We start from the raw sequence: 20,718 nt of genomic DNA, 5'->3' as shown, positions 1-20,718 counted from the left end.
GCAACCTATCCTGCTTGCAAGAGGCGACGAAGTGGATCGGATGGTTCGGCCTGGTGACTTGGCGTGTATGGCGTGGATGGATGTTCATAACATCAATCATTGGATTATTAATTATTACAGGCTGTCGTGATACAGATGGAATGTTGCTGGGTGTGGCGTTAAACAACGAACACACACATCTAACGCTTTGTTTATGATTCCACACTCGTTCATTCATAACTGGCTTCAAGTAGCTTCACCCCAGGTCATCTACTGTTTAATCTCTATATATGGTTATGTTACATGCAGACATATTCTCATATATCTTATATCATAAATCACTCATCAACAATACTTGCTTAAGACTCAATACACACTGTTTTGTCCTGTAGATAAATACCTTAACAGGGACTGTTTGAGAGCGTTTGCTTTCATTATACACTGAACTCCTCATAACCCTATACAGATGGTCCCTAACTAGGAACTGGGACAACCCGCATAGCGGAAGGTCCGGGTTTCGAATCCAGGCCGCGTCACTCGGCATGAAGGGGCTAAAACAAGGACTGGTCGGCTCGGAGTCAGTATACTGTGTCTAAGTGGGGTATTATTGGTGCACTTCGGCATGGTATCTCAGTGGACGGGCACTATAAAATCGACATGCGTCAAGAACAAGAACTAGTCCAAGAAACCACAGACGCACACACACACACACATGTACACGCACGTCGCTATATAACTGCAATAATCTTGGACGCGACGTTAAACCCCATTTCACCTTAACTTACCATACACAGAAGACCCATGACTAAGTTCTGGGACAAGCGTTGTCTTGCTGAAAGGTGTGGTTTTGATGACGGGCAAAAAAAGGCACGATATGGGGTCTGAGGACTTGGTCAATGTAGCGGAGAGCTGTGATGTCATTACCCCTGCCTGGACCAATATTCTGAAAGACCACAGGTCCCACTCTCTGGTTCAGTCCGATTCCACCCCAAACCATGAGGCTTGGGCCGCCCCACGGGTCTCGTTCCATAACACAAGCATCAGCATAACGTTCGCCGCTCCTTCGCAAGACCCTGACTCTGCCATCCACCGTTGAAACACAGTGGCGACTTTCATCAGTGAAGATGATTCTTCTCCATTGCTGTTGACGCCAATTTTGATGCTGGATGGCCCATTGCAGTCGGGCCTGTCGGTGACGATCTCTCAGGATGGGTACACGAGCAGGACGGTGGCACGAGATGTTGTTGGCAGTTAGGCGACGTCGGACTGTACGATCACTGATGACACGCTGGTGGTTGCCAATGGTTTGCAGAGCTGTTTCAGTGGCCATTCGGAATCGGTTCTGTAGATGTTGGCGTATCATGAACCGATCTTGTCTGGGAGTAGTGACTCTAGGACGACCACGACGCCGATGCGGTCGGTCGTCGGTGGTGTTGGTGGTGTTGTGGCGATGTTGCAAACGATACATCGTTCTGACGTTGACATTGAATGCATTTGTAACGACCTGTGCACTCTGGCCTGCTTGCAGTCTTCCGATCGCTTGTTGTCTCTCATTTCCTTTAGAATCTTGGCATGGCTGATGAATCGAAATAACGAAAGCCAGCTTAACAGTTTTGGGCGTCTTTTATACCCATACCATCATGTTTTTGACAAGACTTTTCCGCAACTGAGTCCCATTGAACTTTTGTAGGCTGCGTTTGGGCAAAGCACTCCATTTTAAACTCAATTGTTAAGTGGACTTTAAGGCAACAAAAAGAAGCAGTAGAACGTTAAATGAGTTTATTGACCACAGAACATGTAACTGCCAGTGTCTGTTAAGTTTTATCAGTATTTTCAGAAGTGACGTTTCTTTTGCCTTTCAGTGTATATCAAATATTTGACAATTTAAACATATCTGGTTGAGAGCAAACGAGTTAGTGAGTATGGCTCTACGCCGTTTTTAGCAATATTCCAGCAATATACACCAGAAATGGGCTTCACACATTGTGAATCGAACCCGGATCTTCATCGTGACGAGCGAACGCTTTAACCACTAGGCTACCCGATCGCCCACAGAGAGCAAGATGAAACCGAAACTTGAATCTAAACGCATTGTAGTGAAGGGGAGCGCATGTGGATTTAAAAGCAACCATCACGAATTAAAATCATTTCTTACCATAGACCTTTTTCAAGTCATAAATGCTGCATAAAACAAAGGTTTAAATCAGCTTCCAACTTACTTATAAAATTCTATATTTTCTCTCTCTCTCTCTCTCTCTCTCTTTCTCTCTCTCTCTCTCTCTCTTATTACTCGACGACAACCATCGGTGGTACATGAGTAATACAACAAATGTTTAGCCAGTGTGTGTAGTATTTATTAACTCATTCAGCGCGTAAGCTTAAAGAAGAATTACAGTTGAATACATAATGGAACTCGTCACCAATTACTTGGCAGTCACACAATATTCATATCTTTTGTTCTCGTGATATAATTTCCCATCGTCCTGTTTCTATTGGTAGTTTGTGCTTACCAGTTCCAGAAACAGTGAAAGTTTAGAAATATGATCAGTGAAAAGTAAATATTATATATCATCCTGTTCAAAAAGACAACACTAAATATTGGAAAAACTTGGACACTTTTAATTTACTCAATAGAAGTACATTTGACAAAATCATCAATTCTCACACAAGATCATCCAAACACAGCTGCCAGATCTCTCAATCCACATTTCATCTTTCTCTATGAAAGCTGCTGGCCGAACGACTGATTCTGATTTGGTGTGGTAGTTGTTGACATCCTGTAGGCTGGCGCCAGCACTCTGAGTTGCAAAGTAGTTCTTTCTGAAGCCAGTTCAGACTTCAGATAAAATAATATCCATTTACTTCAATGAAAGTAGTGAATATATTGTCAACAAGAAAAGTAAAAAAAATACCCAAGCATCTTACAAGTGTTAATGGAAGTGGTTTGTAGTTGTTTGGTAACAAAGGCTTACCCTTCTTATAAATTGGCTTAATTAAACCCCATTTAACCAACCATTCTTCTGGTGTCTTACCAGTATGAAATATTATTTTTAAGAATTTAAGCTAAACAGTCATCTTTTCGCCTGATAATGCCGACGTACCGTCAAATTTTAACTCATTCGCTTTCAGCTTGACCCAAGCCGACCTGGCGAGGTTCCTGGCGCTCGGACGGGCGCTCGTCCGAGTGATTGGACCCAAGCCGGGACGGTTTGTAGTTGTTTGGTAAGAAAGGCTTACCCTACTTATAAATTGGCTTAATTACACCATCGGTGGTACATGAGTTGTACAACAACAAAAACTACAGTAATAGATGTACTTCTCTCGGCCTGGTGACTTGGCGTGTATGTTGGATGGATGTTCATGATATCAAACATTTGATTGTTTATTATTACAGGCTGTCGTGATACAGATGGAATGTTGCTGGGTGTGGCGTTAAACAACGAACACACAAACCGAACGCTTTTTTATGATTCCACACTCGTTCATTCATAACTGGCTTCAAGGAGCTTCACCCCAGGTCATCTACTGTTTAATCTCTATATATGGTTATGTTACATGCAGACATATTCTCATATATCATTTGCTCTTATATCATAAATCACACACCAACAATACTTGCTTGAAACCGATGTTTCGAATCTACATCGATACACAATACACACTGTTTTGTCCTGTAGATAAATACCTTAACAATGACTGTATGAGAGCGTTTAATTTCATTATATACCGAACTCCTCATTACCCTATACAGATGGTCCCTAACTAGGAACTGGGACAACCCGCATAGCGGAAGGTCCGGGGTTCGGGGTCCGGCTCGGAGTCAGTATACTGCGTCTGAGTGGGGTATTATTGGTGCACTGCGGCATGGTATCGCAGTGGGCTGGCACTATAAAATCGACATTCGTCAAGAACAAGAACTAGTCCAAGAAACCACAGACGCACACACACACACATGTGCATGCACGTCGCTATAAAACTGCAATAATCTTGGACGCGACGTTAAACCCCTATCACCTAATCTTACCCTACACAGAAGATCCATGACTAAGTTCTGGGACAACCATCCCATCATCCCATATAGAGAGGATCCATAGTTTTGGGACAGAACATCCGAGTGTGACACTATTTACACACACTATTTACACATTTGGGTAATAATTGATAACATAATTACTCTCACCCCACAATGTGAAACCATAAAGCATATTTCCTTGTCCTGTTTCATGTAATCAGTTTTGTTTATTACCCATACTCTGACAAGAGAAACCCAAGTTCCCATAAAACACTTTCAAACTCAAGTGACTATGAACACGTCTACCACAGGAAACAATGCGTTACCGCCCACTGTCTAACTAAACCCAGAAACAGCCAGAAAGGCCAGTACTTTCACAAAGACCCAAGTAGACAGATTACAAAATCGCGATTGACACATCTTCCCATTTACCTATATTTGGAAACAGAAAGGGAAACAATGATCACGCGAATCAAAGGGTAAAGTGACATCACTATTTGCTGCCAAATGCTACTGATAACTCTATCCTTCCAAATTGGGTTGGACCATGGTTTTAATGTCAGAAATGATTAAACTTGATTGAACTCCGGATATGAGTTAATAATTTTAACATTATATAATGAGTGTCACTTTCTGGCGGCACCAGTAGCTCAGTTGTGTACAGAGCTGGCAACAGACTCGAAACATGAAGTCCTGTTTGGTTTTCGTCGTCATGACTGCTTTGGGTAAGTTCTATTTCTGCTGCCTTAACCCGTGAAGATCTGGGGTAGAATAGGTCTTTAGCAACCCATGCTTGTCGTAAGAGGCGACTAACGGGATCGGGTGGTCAGGCTCGCTGACTTGGTTGATGCATGTCATCGTATCCCAATTGCCTGGATCGATGTTCATGGTATCAGCCACTGGATTGTCTGGTCTAGACTCGATTATTTACAGACCGCCGTCACATAGCTGGAATATTGCCAATTGCGGCGTTAAACAACAACAAACAGAGAAACAAACTGCCTTCTATTTTACGAAAATTAAGAAACTGTTTTGGGCCATTTTTAAAATCTCCTAATGTTCCTATTGTTTGAGGATGGTAACATTCATAACATTTAAAGTATTCAAGCTCAAGTGACAGGTGTAATACCTGGGCGACTATCGGTGTATATTGATTGTTAACACCTGGTCGAGGATGCGCATGAACCTGTATAACCCACTGAAGGAGTTGATAACACGACAACTGCCAAGATTTGCGTCAAAGAGTCTTTTAACATCTCACATCACCAAAATTCCCACAATATCCCGTCTGGCTGTAAACAGTCGAATCTCGACACTACAAACCAGTGCCTGAAAGCAAAGGTAACGATACACGCCACCGGGTACGATGATACACAAACAAGGTTACGTTGTCTTTACATATTTTTATCTCAAAGGGGTTGGGGTTGGGGAGGGGAGGTTCCTTTTTGCAGAATACCTTTTCAGGATGGTCAAAACCTACAATGTGAAAGCAAATGGTTAACATACAGTCCCAAGACTTTGACGATCTACACTGAAAGGCAAAAGAAACGTCATGTGGATGTATCATATAAATATCTTTTATTTTTAAATGCTTATAAAGACATCGGAGAAAGTCAGTGTTTGACCCACATGAAGTTAACAGTCTGGGGAATGTTTTTGCGAATTGTGAAGTTGGAGAGGCACCAAAATTCATCACAGCTGGGGGGTTCAAAATCAGTACCTGGTGTGTCCACCACGGGCGTGGAGTGGACTAGCCTGTTGATGAAGGCCATTGGGATAAGGGCCCATATCCTCAGAAACGCTACACGCAGTTCTGCTGCAGTTGTCGGCCTTGGGCGGACGTCGTTCAGTCGGCGTTGGATCTCATCCCACAAGTGTTCAATGGGATTCAAATGCGGACTGAGGGCAGGCCAAGGCATGATTTGGATGTTGTGCTGCTGGAGGAAGTCCCCGGTGACTCTGGCAGTGTGGGGACAGGCGTTGTCTTGCTGAAAGGTGTGGTTTTGATGACGGGCAAAAAAGGCACGATATGGGGTCTGAGGACTTGGTCAATGTAGCGGAGAGCTGTGATGTCATTACCCCTGCCAGGACCAATATTCTGAAAGACCACAGGTCCCACTCTCTGGTTCAGTCCGATTCCACCCCAAACCATGATGCTTGGGCCGCCCCACGGGTCTCGTTCCATAAAACAAGCATCAGCATAACGCTCGCTGAAACACAGTGGCGACTTTCATCAGTGAAGATGATTCTTCTCCATTGCTGTTGACGTCAATTTTGATGCTTGCTGTCTGGCTCATTGCAGTCGGGCCTGTCGGTGACGATCTCTCAGGATGGGTACACGAGCAGGACGGTGGCACGAGATGTTGTTGGCAGTTAGGCGACGTCGGACTGTACGATCACTGATGACACGCTGGTGGTTGCCAATGGTTTGCCGAACTGTTTCAGTGGCCATTCGGAATCGGTTCTGCAGATGTTGGGGTATCATGAACCGATCTTGTCTGGGAGTAGTGACTCTAGGACGACCACGACGCGGTTGGTCGTTGGTGGTGTTGGTGGTGTTGTGGCGATGTTGCAAACGATATATCGTTCTGACGTTGACATTGAATGCATTTGTAACGACCTGTGCACTCTGGCCTGCTTGCAGTCTTCCGATCGCTTGTTGTCTCTCATTTCCTTTAGAATCTTGGCATGGCTGATGAATTGAAATAACGAAAGCCAGCTTCGCAGTTTTGGGCGTCTTTTATACCTATACCATCCACGATATGCACGTGCATCATGTTTTTGACAAGACTTGTCCGCAACTGAGTCCCATTGCACTTTTGTAGGCTGCGTTTGGGCAAAGCACTTCATTTTAAACTCAATTGTTAAGTGGACCTTAAGGCAACAAAAAGAAGCAGTAGAACGTTAAATGAGTTTATTGACCACAGAACATGTAACTGCCAGTGTCTGTTAAGTTTTATTAGTATTTTCAGAAGCGACGTATCTTTTGCCTTTCCGGGTATATCAAATATTTGACAAATCTGGTTGAGAGCAAACGAGTGAGTGAGTATGGCTTTACGCCGTTTTTAGCAATATTCCAGCAATATACACCAGAAATAGGCTTCACACATTGTGAATCGAACCCGGATCTTCGGCGTGACGAGCGAACGCTTTAACCACTTGGCTACCCGACCGCCCCCAGAGAGCAAGATGAAACCGAAACTTGAATCTAAACGCATTGTAGTGAAGGGGAGCGCATGTGGATTTAAAAGCAACCATCACGAATTAAAATCATTTCTTACCATAAACCCTTTTCAAGTCATATATGCTGCATAAAACAAAGGTTTAAATCAGCTTCAAACTTACTTATAAAATTCTATTTTTAAAACAAACATGCAGCCTCGGGCAAGGAGAACCGAATACTACATTGTAAATTTACGATCAAGGGAAATATTTTCTACACAGATTTAGATCTGGATAGTATCTTAAATATGTTTTTTTAATCTTTTTTGAATTAGGATGACAAACATCTTTTAAAATATCCTTTCCTAAATGAAGCAGATTTCACATTTTAAAAGCATTCATTCACATAATAAATTACTGCAATATTGATGTAAATATTTAAATTGAATGGGTTTTTTCTGATGTACATACAATGTATCTGAAAGAAAATAGAACAACTAGAGTTAACTTAGCAACATATTTTTACATTTCTCAGATGTTAAGCAAATTCCAGAACAATTTAATAATATTAGCATTGATTCACCTGAGGTTTCTGCAAAAACTATGAATCAGAAATCTTCTTGAAATAAGACAGTAGATCGAAGTACGCACTGGTTTTGTTTTTTTCTAATAATAGTTACATCCCGGTACGTTTTGTTACCTTGTCAGTTCTGTATGAATTGACAAACAATACGTACGAATAGAAGGAATCAGGGCTATTATTACCAAATTACCAAATGTGCTCATTGCGAGTGAACAAGGCGTGTAGATTGATGAAAGGAAGCTTGAACAGTTGGCTGGAATCAAATAATGATATAGTGGTACGAAGCTATTTATACTTTCTTATTGCTGAGAGAATGACATAAAGTCGTAGAAAGTTTGTTTTTCAAAGGTGGTAGTTATGTCTGCTACAACGACCAAGGATGCATCGACCCCGAACTTCCCAAATAACAGAGATGCCCGTTTGTCATTGTCGCAATTTTCATTCAGTGTTGTTGGGATTGGTTGGGTTAAGCTGTCGCTATAACTACTGTGCTCAGCGGAGTCAACTCACCCTGATAGCCCCTGGAAATTGCAACATCTGTACATGATTGGAGGAAAGAAATTATATACAGGAAATGGTTAGTGAATACGATCAGGGTGAAACTACGTGCTCAAGTTCCCGTCTCTCGTTATCTGTAAACAAAACTATGACAAAAGATATTCGCAAGAGACTTTTTGGGAATCAATTCTTCTTTCTAGTGCTTCTGGGGCGGTCGGGTAGCCTAGTGGTTAAAGCGTTCGCTCGTCACGCCGAAGACCCGGGTTCGATTCCCGACATGGGTACAATGTGTGAAGCCCATTTCTGGTGTCCCCCGCCGTGATATTGCTGGAATATTGCTAAAAGCGGCGTAAAACCATGTTCACTCACTCACTCAATTCTAGTGCTTCTTCCAGGTGAATTGGCCTTCACGACCATGCTTGTCGTAAGAGTGACTAACAGGATTGGATGGTTAGGCTCTGTGACTTGGTTGTTGCATGTTATCGTATCCCAATTGCGTATTTCGCAATTGCTCATGATATCAATCATTGAATTGTCTGTTCCAGTTGATTATTTACCGATCCCTGTCACATAGCTGTGATAACCGTATGTGGCGTTAAACTAACACACAGATCTTATGACTTCTGTTTACATGTTTGATTCCACACTCATCGATTCATAACTTGCGTTAAGAAGCTTAATGCCAGGTTACCAACTGCCATATAATTATGCTACATGTGGGCATATTCTAATGTATCATATATCCCTCACCTTCAACAATTGCTTGAAACCGATGTTCAACTCAACATCGAGATTTGACAATGCAACCTTTCTTGTCTTGTGTATAAATACCCCCAACAAGGGCTGTGTTCAGTGCGTTTAATGCTGAAAATAACTATTACTGATTGTAAAAGACGTATTGTGACGTATTGAGGTCACGTGTTCCTGCAGGTCGTCCAGCCTTTGGGTATTCCTCGATGGCTTCCTTTACACTCAGTTCATGCACTGTGTATAGGAACTCAGGATTCCATAGTGTTCAGTAATCAAATACCTTATTTTCATATACATTATATTATACATTTATACAAAGCACTTTTCCAAATTCCAAATGCGGGTTATTTGTTCCCCGACGTGTGGACTTATGCCACCTGCACATATATCCTCATCTACTAAGTTGTACAGCTACATGTACAGCTCTTGATACGGATGAGGGGCGGTCGGGTAGCCTAATGGTTAAAGCGTTCGCTCGTCACGCCGAAGACCCGGGTTCGATTCCCGACATGGGTACAATGTGTGAAGCCCATTTCTGGTGTCCCCCGCCGTGATATTGCTGGAATATTGCTAAAAGCGGCGTAAAACCATACTCACTCACTCACTTGATACGGATGTGAGAATCAAAACGTGGCTGAAACATAAAAAAGCTTACTATCCACATTTTCATAAATCGTATCAACTCTGAGTGAGGTATAATGTTTTGAACAATCTTTCAGTTATATCCTGGGACTCTGCTAAGATGTGAAGACAGAACTTTACAATGCAGGTGTACTACAAATGCGGGTATAGTGAGCATTGATCAATATTTCTTCATCTCCCGATGATCTCACAGGGGATTAAATTCACCCAGAGTTCCTCGTGAATGCCTATGCGGTTACAAAGAGTCTTAAAGTAATGAGACTTTCTTGGAATTACTTGCATCTTGATATTTAGCTTACATGATATTCTACTTTCGTTTTCCAACAGCCAGAGTGAATGAAGGCCAGACTTGTGGCATGGGCCTGATAGAGCAGTGTGCTGTCCAGCATATGAGTGCACATCGCCAGGGTGTTCCATGGGATCGGTTGCCACAGTTCTGCAGGTTGTTTGTTTCCCTTTTTTCTCATCAAAGCTCAGCAGATATATTTGTTTCTCATTATTTTCAATATGGTCGCGCAAATATTACATGTCTTCCTTTTGAAACATTTTAGCACTTATCACTTAGGAAAGGACGAACTATTTAAAGAATAAAGAAATGACACCATTTTAATTAAGATCTCCATAATTTCAGAATCGTTTTAGAAATCGTTTTTTCTAGTAATCATGAATATTGATATGAAGGAGAGTTAGTCCTTCGACTTTTCCACATTCCTTTACTTGTCACAATTCTAAATGTAGATGTAAAGCTAAAATGTGTCCACAAGCTGATGTTAAGTATATATAGATGTGGAAGTTTTCCCCAGTAATATTTAGCAGACCCTTGATTTAGATGGATGTGTTATGCATTCTCAACAAATGTTGAGCAGGCCTTGGATATAAAGAAGAGTTACGTTTTCCCCAGTAATGCCAGACAGGCCCTGGCTATATAGATGAGTTACGTTTTCCCCAGTAATGCCAGACAGGCCCTGGCTATATAGATGAGTTACGTTTTCCCCAGTAATACCGGACAGGCCCTGGCTATATAGATGAGTTACGTTTTCCCCAGTAATGCCAGACAGGCCCTGCTTATATAGATGAGTTACTATTTCCCCAGTAATGCCAGACAGGCCCTGGCTATATAGATGAGTTACGTTTTCCCAAGAAATGCCAGACAGGCCCTGGCTATATAGATGAGTTACGTTTTCCCCAGTAATACCGGACAGGCCCTGGCTATATAGATGAGTTACTATTTCCCCAGTAATGCCAGACAGGCCCTGGCTATATAGATGAGTTACTATTTCCCCAGTAATGCCGGACCTTGGCTATATAGATGAGTTACTATTTCCCCAGTAATGCCAGACAGGCCCTGGCTATATAGATGAGTTACTATTTCCCCAGTAATGCCAGACAGGCCCTGGCTATATAGATGAGTTACGTTTTCTCCAGTAATGCCAGACAGGCCCTGGCTATATAGATGAGTTACTCTTTCCCCAGTAATGCCAGACAGGCCCTGGCTATATAGATGAGTTACTATTTCCCCAGTAATGCAAGACAGGCCTTGGCTATATAGATGAGTTACTATTTCCCCAGTAATGCCAGACAGGCCCTGGCTATATAGATGAGTTACTATTTCCCCAGTAATGCCAGACAGGCCCTGGCTATATAGATGAGTTACGTTTTTTCCAGTAATGCCAGGCAGGGCCTGGCTATATAGATGAGTTACTATTTCCCCAGTAATGCCAGACAGGCCCTGGCTATATAGATATATTACGTTTTCCCCAGTAATGCCACACAGGCCCTGGCTATATAGATAAGTTACTATTTCCCCAGTAATGACAGACAGGCCCTGGCTATATAGATGAGTTACGTTTTCCCCAGTAATGCCAGACAGGCCCTGGCTATATAGATGAGTTACTATTTCCCCAGTAATGCCAGACAGGCCCTGGCTATATACATGAGTTACTATTTCCCCAGTAATGCCAGACAGGCCCTGGCTATATAGATGAGTTACGTTTTCCCCAGTAATGCCAGACAGGCCCTGGCTAAATAGATGAGTTACGTTTTCCCCAGTGATACCGGACAGGCCCTGGCTATATAGATGAGTTACTATTTCCCCAGTAATGCCAGACAGGCCCTGGCTATATAGATATATTACGTTTTCCCCAGTAATGCCACACAGGCCCTGGCTATATAGATGAGTTACTATTTCCCCAGTAATGACAGACAGGCCCTGGCTATATAGATGAGTTACTATTTCCCCAGTAATGCCAGACAGGCCCTGGCTATATAGATGAGTTACTATTTCCCCAGTAATGCCAGACAGGCCCTGGCTATATACATGAGTTACTATTTCCCCAGTAATGCCAGACAGGCCCTGGCTATATACATGAGTTACGTTTTCCCCAGTAATGCCAGACAGGCCCTGGCTAAATAGATGAGTTACGTTTTCCCCAGTGATACCGGACAGGCCCTGGCTATATAGATGAGTTACTATTTCCCCAGTAATGCAAGACAGGCCCTGGCTATATAGATATATTACGTTTTCCCCAGTAATGCCACACAGACCCTGGCTATATAGATGAGTTACTATTTCCCCAGTAATGACAGACAGGCCCTGGCTATATACATGAGTTACTATTTCCCCAGTAATGCCAGACAGGCCCTGGCTAAATAGATGAGTTACGTTTTCCCCAGTGATACCGGACAGGCCCTGGCTATATAGATGAGTTACTATTTCCCCAGTAATGCAAGACAGGCCCTGGCTATATAGATATATTACGTTTTCCCCAGTAATGCCACACAGGCCCTGGCTATATAGATGAGTTACTATTTCCCCAGTAATGACAGACAGGCCCTGGCTATATAGATGAGTTACTATTTCCCCAGTAATGCCAGACAGGCCCTGGCTATATAGATGAGTTACTATTTCCCCAGTAATGCCAGACAGGCCCTGGCTATATACATGAGTTACTATTTCCCCAGTAATGCCAGACAGGCCCTGGCTATATACATGAGTTACGTTTTCCCCAGTAATGCCAGACAGGCCCTGGCTAAATAGATGAGTTACGTTTTCCCCAGTGATACCGGACAGGCCCTGGCTATATAGATGAGTTACGTTTTCCCCAGTGATGCCGGACAGGCCCTTGCTATATAGAAGAGTTACGTTTTCCCCAGTGATGCCGGACAGGCCCTGCCTATATACATGAGTTACGTTTTCCCCAGTGATGGCGGACAGGCCTTGGATATATAGAAGAGTTACGTTTTCCCCAGTGATTCCGGACAGGCCCTGCCTATATAGAAGAGTTACGTTTTCCCCAGTGATGGCGGACAGGCCTTGGATATATAGAAGAGTTACGTTTCCCCCAGTGATGGCGGACAGGCCCTGCCTATATAGAAGAGTTACGTTTTCCCCAGTGATGGCGGACAGGCCCTGGCTATATAGATGAGTTACGTTTTCCCCAGTGATGCCGGACAGGCCCTGCCTATATAGAAGAGTTACGTTTTCCCCAGTGATGCTTGGCAGGCCTGAATATCTAGATGTGATTTGTTTTCCGCAGTGACGCTGGTCAGGCCCTGGATTGTATGGATGAAGTCGTTGCCACCTGTCCGGAAGATGAAAGGATCGGATCAGTTGTATCTATCTATGATGACGGAGTTTCCGATATATGTGAGTAAACAAGATGAAGCTTTGCTCCTATATATAAATCTGCTTTAATGAGACGAAGAGTGAGCGAATGAATGTTATTTTGCACCGCAGTAAGCTATTCCAGCTGTATCAGCGCCATCCTCAGGGACCGACCAGGTTCAGCTACAATTTTTATAGTTTAACTATGAGCCTGGTGTTGGAAAGAAAAACAGTCTTGTTTTTCAACAGTCTGGAGCCTATCATTTTTCAAGAATTTTCGGGCACAATATATTTTTTAAAAATAAAATCCCAGTCACCCCCTCCCACTCTTTCATGCCATGCCATGCCATATTAACTATAGTTATTTGAAAGAAAAGGAAGCTCCCTAACTTCTTCTGAGTAGTATATAAGGCGGGAAGCACGGGTAGATAAAACGGTGTGATATAACTGAAATACTGTTCAAAGCGGAGTTAAATGCTTATCCATCTCACTCAGTCGTGTTATATCTGTTAATCATGTTATATTGTCATCCTCCTGATGCAGGTGAGGAGATAGATTCTGAGGAAGAAGACACAAAGAGAGGGACTGGTTGTTCTTCCAGAAGGAGGGGGCTCATTCGGAGATGCGCTCGCAGACTCCGCCGTCTTTCCTCCTCCCTCAGTAACCTTCGTTGCAGGTAATACAACACGTTCTTGCTATTTATCAGCATCTCGTGGCTGTTTTTAGAATGGGTGAGTGAGTTTGGTTTAGCGCCGCTTTTATCAGTGTCTTAGTTATATATCGGCGTGTCAGTTAAAATAGGAGGAAAGGCCACAGTGATGCAGGAGTGATAGGTTAGGTGAAACCCAATTTTGCGGACTTCAAAGACATTTGTAAAACGGGGAATATAGCGAACAACATGTCTCTTCATCCTTCCATCCGTCCGTGTTCTGTTTCCGTTGCAGAACTTCAAAACTGTTGAATATTTCTTTATGAACAGACCAGTCTGGTGGGGAACTGGTTGCCTTTTGATGATTTGCGATTTTCAAAAATACTGAACAATATTGTCTTTTTCTTCACTGAACTGAAGGTATCCCAATGCAATAAGCCAAAAACGGGGTATAAGGAGCCAAACGCCACATCCGAATTGCACCAGATGGGGGAGATATGTCATCTCCTGATGAATCCTGTTTTAGAACATAGATTGAAGAAATATTTCTTTATTTGTGAAATATAATACCAAATTATTTTTATCAGTATTTTCTAGAATAAACTATTCTTTTTCCTAAAAATATAATAAAACATTACGAAATCGTTCATGTTTGTATAAATTTTCCTTTTGACGGTTTTAGGAGAGTAGGAAGAACAGTGCGATGTCTCCGAAAAAACATAGCACGTTGCCCAGGTTCAGCCGACAGAGCCATCACGAACATGATGACAAATCTTTCGGAGATGTGTAAGTGAATGTACATTTTCTATGTTAGCTCACCTGGGCATCGAACATGAGCATTTTTAAAGTGAATCCCCCCACTAATAACCTCTTTAAGCGGTTTCAGTATGAGTGAGTGAGTTGGGTTTAACGCACCTTGGAACAGTTACAGTTATATCACAGTGCGTCAACTAAATGTGGGAGGAAAGCCCAAAATGATGCAGGTCTTAGACGTTTACCATTTTGGTGAAACCCACGAGCACGGGTATGGTGCCTGGAAACACAATCGGGGCGGACCGGGATTCGAACCTCAATCATAGGTTTCCAGCGTGTCCAAGGGGCGCAACTCTGCACAGCGAATTGCGGCAACTTTGAAAAAATGATAATAAATACGTACTCACTTACCCACCCAGCAAACACACCCATTCACACACCCAACCAACAACCCAGCAACACAACCATCCACCTATCACCTATCATCCAACACACTTACTCACTCAACCACTCACTCACACACTAAACCAATGGCCTTTTCTAACATCTCACTCAACTACCAATTTCTTCACTCACTCACTCACTCACTCACTCACTCAAGCATCAACTCACCGGTTCACTCACTCAGCCATTTCTGTTTTTGTTTCACTACCTGTTCACAGGTGAACCATTATGGCATGTACTGTGTTAAGTTGGTATGTCAATGTCACCTTCATAACGAACATCTAGGTGAAGAACCATCATTCACCAGAGCACCCCCAACCACCCTGGCACCAGTCACGACTACGCAAGCACAAGGCATCTGCCCGGACGACTTCATGATGTCAATACAAACAAGTGTTGGGGACATAAGCGCCCAGATGCAGGCTCTGTCATCGGGAGCCGCGGATCGCACACAGGCGTGCAGGTGAGCTAACAGGTGAAAGTTGTCTGATATGAAGCCACGGATCTCACACGGGTGTGCAGGTGAGCTAACAGGTGAAAGGTGCCTGATATGAAGCCACAGATCTCACTCAGACATGCAGGTGAGCTAACAGGTAAAAGGTGCCTGATATGAAGCCACAGATCTCACTCAGACGTACAGGTGAGGTAACAGGTGAAAGTTGTCTGTTATGAAGCCATGGATCTCACACGGGTGTGCAGGTGAGCTAACAGGTGAAAGGTGTCTGATATGAAGCCACAGATCTCACTCAGATGTGCAGGTGAGCTAACAGGTGAAAGTTGTCTGATCGGAATCCACGGATCTCACTCAGACGTGCAGGTGAGGTAACAGGTGAAAGTTAACTGATGTGAAGCCACGGATCTCACTGAGACTTGCAGGTGAGGTAACAGGTGAAAGTTATCTGCTCTGAAGCCACGGATCTCACACAGGATTGCAGGTGAGCTAACAGGTGAAAGTTATCTGCTGTGAAGCCACGGATCTCACTCAGACATGCAGGTGAGGTAGCAGCTGAAAGTTATCTGCTGTGAAGCCACGGATCTCACACAGGAGTGCAGGTGAACGAACAGGTGAAAATGTCTGATCTGAAGCCAGGGATCTCACACAGGAGTGCAGGTGAGCTAACAGGTGAAAATATCTGATCTGAAGCCACGGATCTCACCCAGGCGTGCAGGTGAGGTAATAGGTGAAAGTTTTCTGCTGTGAAGCCACGGATCTCACACAGGAGTGCAGGTGAGCTAACAGGTGAAAGTTTTCTGCTGTGAAGCCACGGATCTCACTCAGACGTGCAGGTGAGTTAACAGGTGAAAATGTCTGATCTGAAGCCACGGATCTCACTCAGACGTGCATGTGAGCTTACAGGTGAAAGGTATCTGGTGTGAAGCCACGGATCTCACACAGGAGTGCAGGTGAGCTAACAGGTGAAAATGTCTGATCTGAAGCCACGGATCTCACGCAGGCGTGCTGGTGAGCTAATAGGAAAATGTGTCACCTGGAGACACTTGTGTCAAACAGGTGTGAAGGTGAGATGGTATTAGAAATCAGAAATGACGGCTCAAACCTATGCGTGCAGGTGAAGGATTCTTTTTGAAATTAGTTAGTGCTTCAAATCATACTCAAGGGGGTCCCAATGGCTTCAGGACAACCAGCATGCCCAGATTTATTTCGTTTGGTAAAACTTGAGAACAAATTATATTTTTTTAGCACTTTCAGGAACAGATTTATATTTAATCCCAGAACCCGTTCTCTTAATCCTTTCTATCTGTATACACGAACTATTTGTATGCACGTGAGCAGCTATTTGTCTATCCTCCTTCAGTTCTCTGACAAACAGCTTGGACCGTGTCTCCAACTTAACCGAAGACTGTCGGGATAACCCTCAATTTGCCAGCATGGCCCACTTGTTCAATGTGGACCAAATCAGAACCCAGGCAAGCTTCATATGTAAGTACATGTATTTCGGTTTCCTCTAATAATGTATAAGCCTTCCTTTCACATGGAGAACACTCACAACTGGCACGGGTTAGTGTCTGAACGAGGCAATTCAAGTTACAGAATTATCTCCCTTAGACATGACAGGACCCTATGGTCATTGGTTTGTCAACACCACATACGTTCTTAGGGTTAAGCCAAAGTGTAAACTTCTGTTTGTGTGACTATGTCCAACAACAAAATTGACATACCATAATATCTCTGAAATACGACCTTAAGGCCACATTAACATATTCACTCACTCCAAATAACCTTTAACTGATATCATTTTATATGTGGTGCAAAATTCTATACAAATATGTTGTACGCACGATTGCAATAATATTTACACTCTTTATCAACCAGGTCCGAGCAATGGCGGAGGAGACGGTAAGTGTGGTTTCCACCCTTCTCATCACATATGAGGTTACTCATGAAGAGTTGCGTCCCTTAGCTCGGAACCCACGTTATATTCGACAATGATTCTTTGTTTGTATACAGAACATCCGTTTTTGTTGGCATTAAAATCAACGTATTCGCGGAGATTCCCTTTTCATGAAAAGGATTTTATTTTATTTTGCTTTCTGTGACAATACAGCACTTCGAAAACGTACTAAATGCATTCACAGCAAAGTGCAATCATCTCATCGAAGTCACTTACCGAAATCCAGTACCCTATATCAATATTTTTACACAAACTTTATCGACTGTTTAATGCCCATAGGATGTCCGTCGAACTTCCAACAGCAGATAATGGATTGCGTAACACCGATGAATAGTGGTGTAAACATCGAAGACACATCCGTCAGGTGCAGGTAAGTTGAGAGCTGGTATAAGTCAGGGACGTGTATGTCATGTGTGTAAGTCAGGGTCGTCCCCTTTATGTTTCTAGGTTTGTCAGCACCATGCCCATACTCTTGGGTTTTACCAATGTGGTAAACTCCGAGAGCTGCGTCACATTAAGCCGACACACTGGAATAATACTGTTATACACTCACTTACAAAACGGATGCCCTAGCTCCAACTCATCTAGCTTCACCACACCTTCCACGGCATGATGGCTCTCCTCCTGACACTATTTGGGGGATATCTCCATGGTGATGTCACTTCGGGGAATTCACCTTGCAGTTTGTGTGCGGATACGGTCTGAACCGCTTCTCCCCCTGATTCTATTTAGCCTTCACCTTCAACCGCCTGCAGCTTCCGTCAAAAAGCATCTCAGTCGGAGTCCAAAGGCATTAAGTGTCCGTGGTGCATGCTTCGAGTGATACATTTAATTGATCTTATGATATATATATTCAACCAATGGTATGGGTTTCCTTCTAGTATGGCCCGGAGAACGTTCAGTTGTGTAGACGACCTGATGGCCACTTGTGGCAGCAGACTAGGGCCTCTGTTACGTGAGATGCAATTTGACCAGGCAAGACAAGCCCTGATGTCCATATGTGAGTATTTGTTTGTAAAAAAGACGATTTTGTTTTGACTCGTTTTTTACACAAAGAATAAATGTATCATCAACAGGGTCGTGCCGGGTTCAAAACAATTCTTTTGTTTCCACAGGTCAAGCATAGAACAACAGTTGTTCCTGGTAATCTACAGTGATGCAATGCATATTCATGATGCCATGCAGCAGCAATCATTCAATTTAGTTTCTTTGTCCGTGTGCATACCCGCTTTTCAAATGATTAAATAGAGATGGTCACTGAATACCAAGTTGTTTTGTTTGTGATTAATGACGGCCTCCGTGGTCTTGTGGATAGATGTTAAGCCAGGAGAGCGGAAGGCCAGTGGTTTGATCACCGGCCCCGCCATTAGATAGTGGATGGCGTTCTACTTTGGGATTTAACGGTACAATCGTGACAACAAAGCCAGAAGCGGGTGCTTGACATGGTCTGCGAGAGTGTTTGATAGCAGCTGCATGTTTGTGTTCAGTGGGCAATGGTGGGCCACTATTGTTTTACGCGATTTTTAAAGTGTGTGTGACCATATGTGGAATAGAACCCGTGTCTTCGCGTAACAAGCGAACGCTTCAACCACTAGGCTACCCCACCGCCTCTTAACGCCATACTACAGGAAAATCACGGTGGAGGACACTACACATGGGATTCACATACTGCCATTCTAACTCCAAAATAACGTTAATGGTCAAATGAATAACTAACGAACGGATCTGCCAGGTCCCAAAGAGTTCGTAATATCCGAAGTTAGTAATGTATCGAGGTATTGAGGACAACAGGAGGTATTGGGAGAGGTGAGTGAGGGATTGAGAAAGTAAAGTCAGAACGCTGTTTATAGCAATATTCCAGCATCATTACGGCGGGGGGTATCAGAACTTGGCTTCACATGTCACACCCGTTGGGTCTTCGGCGTGACGACAGACACTTTAACCACACGGTTACCCAACCTCCCCCGAACATACTGTGTTGAAAACGAAGAGGAAAACACATAATGTGTATGGTACATCAGACATCCAAATAAGAACAGAGCATGGTACTATATATTCAAGAAAACCCTGCTTTTCAAACTTTCTTCAAAGTCAAGTCAATTTCTCCAAGACATCGAAAGCTTTATTCGTGTTAAACACCGACACAATATCCGTGAGAATGGAGCAACACTTGGGGCGCACCTGACCCTCAACCTTCCACCCTAACAACACCACATATCTGATTTCCACCCTGATCATCAGATGCCCTGACCAAAACGCTTCGTCCTTATACAGGGTCGAAACAAACTATCCTCTGGAAAAAAAATGACAACAATGCAGAACACCCAGTATATCGAGTAAACGAATTATTCTTTTTTATAACTTGTTTGTTTGTTTATTTTCTAACGCCGCACTAACACCAATATTCCAGCTATATGACGGCGGTCTGAAGATAATCGAGTCTGGGCCAGACATACCATTGATTGACATCATGAGCATTGGTCTACGCAATACTGGGATACGATGACATGTATCAACCAAGTCAGTGAGCCTCACCACCTGATCCCGTTAGTTGCCTCTTACGACAAGCATGGGTTGCTGAAGACCTATTCTAACCAAGGATAATGACAACTGACACCGAACAGCTTTCTCACGGAAAACTCCTGAAAATATACATTCTGTTTGTTTATTTGTTTGTTCTTTACACCGCACTCATCAATATTCCAGCTATAGGGCGGCGGTAAAACATGAAGTTTCTTGTTGGTGTGGCCAGGTGTTTTTTTCCAGCGGTCCACGGCAGATCGCGATTTAGCATTACCTTCCTTAGTGTTAATGTCCAAACTCCATCCCAGTGCTTGATGACCTTCGTAACCTATCAGAATGGACAGCTCCGCTGTGAGGAGCTTGTCTATTACCTTGTTTACAGTTGTGGAAGAAAGACAATTCAGACGAGACATTTATATCCTTGCGTAACACATGATATATGAGCGACACGAGGATGATTCGAGGCCTATCATTCTACCACCTGACTTGCATCTTTCTACTTGTCCACTGCGGACCAGATACTTATAGGAAAACACCGACGTTTCTGCCTGCTTTTGACACTGTTTGATATTGATTCCTGATCCTCCGATGGATTGAAGAACGGAGCACGTGCCTCACTCGAGACATTCAAGTATGACAGATACTGGACATTCGTGAGTGCACTGCCTTTTGAAATAGGGCCTATTATTGAATACAGCAGCTGTCATT

The 20,718-nt window shown here is 43.3% G+C and overlaps 1 protein-coding gene across 1 annotated transcript; it reads left to right on the top strand.

Annotated features, from left to right (window-relative positions):
* Positions 1–4,600: 4,600 nt before the first annotated feature.
* LOC124115462 lies at positions 4,601–18,749 on the top strand. The gene is made up of 11 exons (XM_046476466.2): positions 4,601–4,716; positions 9,954–10,068; positions 13,163–13,272; positions 13,774–13,906; positions 14,562–14,665; positions 15,362–15,539; positions 16,891–17,015; positions 17,409–17,432; positions 17,767–17,857; positions 18,369–18,487; positions 18,603–18,749. The coding sequence occupies exons 1-11, from the start codon at positions 4,677–4,679 to the stop codon at positions 18,611–18,613; spliced, it is 1,050 nt and encodes a 349-aa protein (XP_046332422.2). The 5' UTR covers positions 4,601–4,676; the 3' UTR covers positions 18,614–18,749.
* Positions 18,750–20,718: the final 1,969 nt, after the last annotated feature.

Source organism: Haliotis rufescens, unplaced genomic scaffold, assembly GCF_023055435.1.
Source record: "Haliotis rufescens isolate VD_foot unplaced genomic scaffold, xgHalRufe1.0.p SCAF_13, whole genome shotgun sequence".
NCBI lineage: Eukaryota > Metazoa > Mollusca > Gastropoda > Lepetellida > Haliotidae > Haliotis > Haliotis rufescens.
This window is presented reverse-complemented; position numbering and strand designations above follow the sequence as displayed.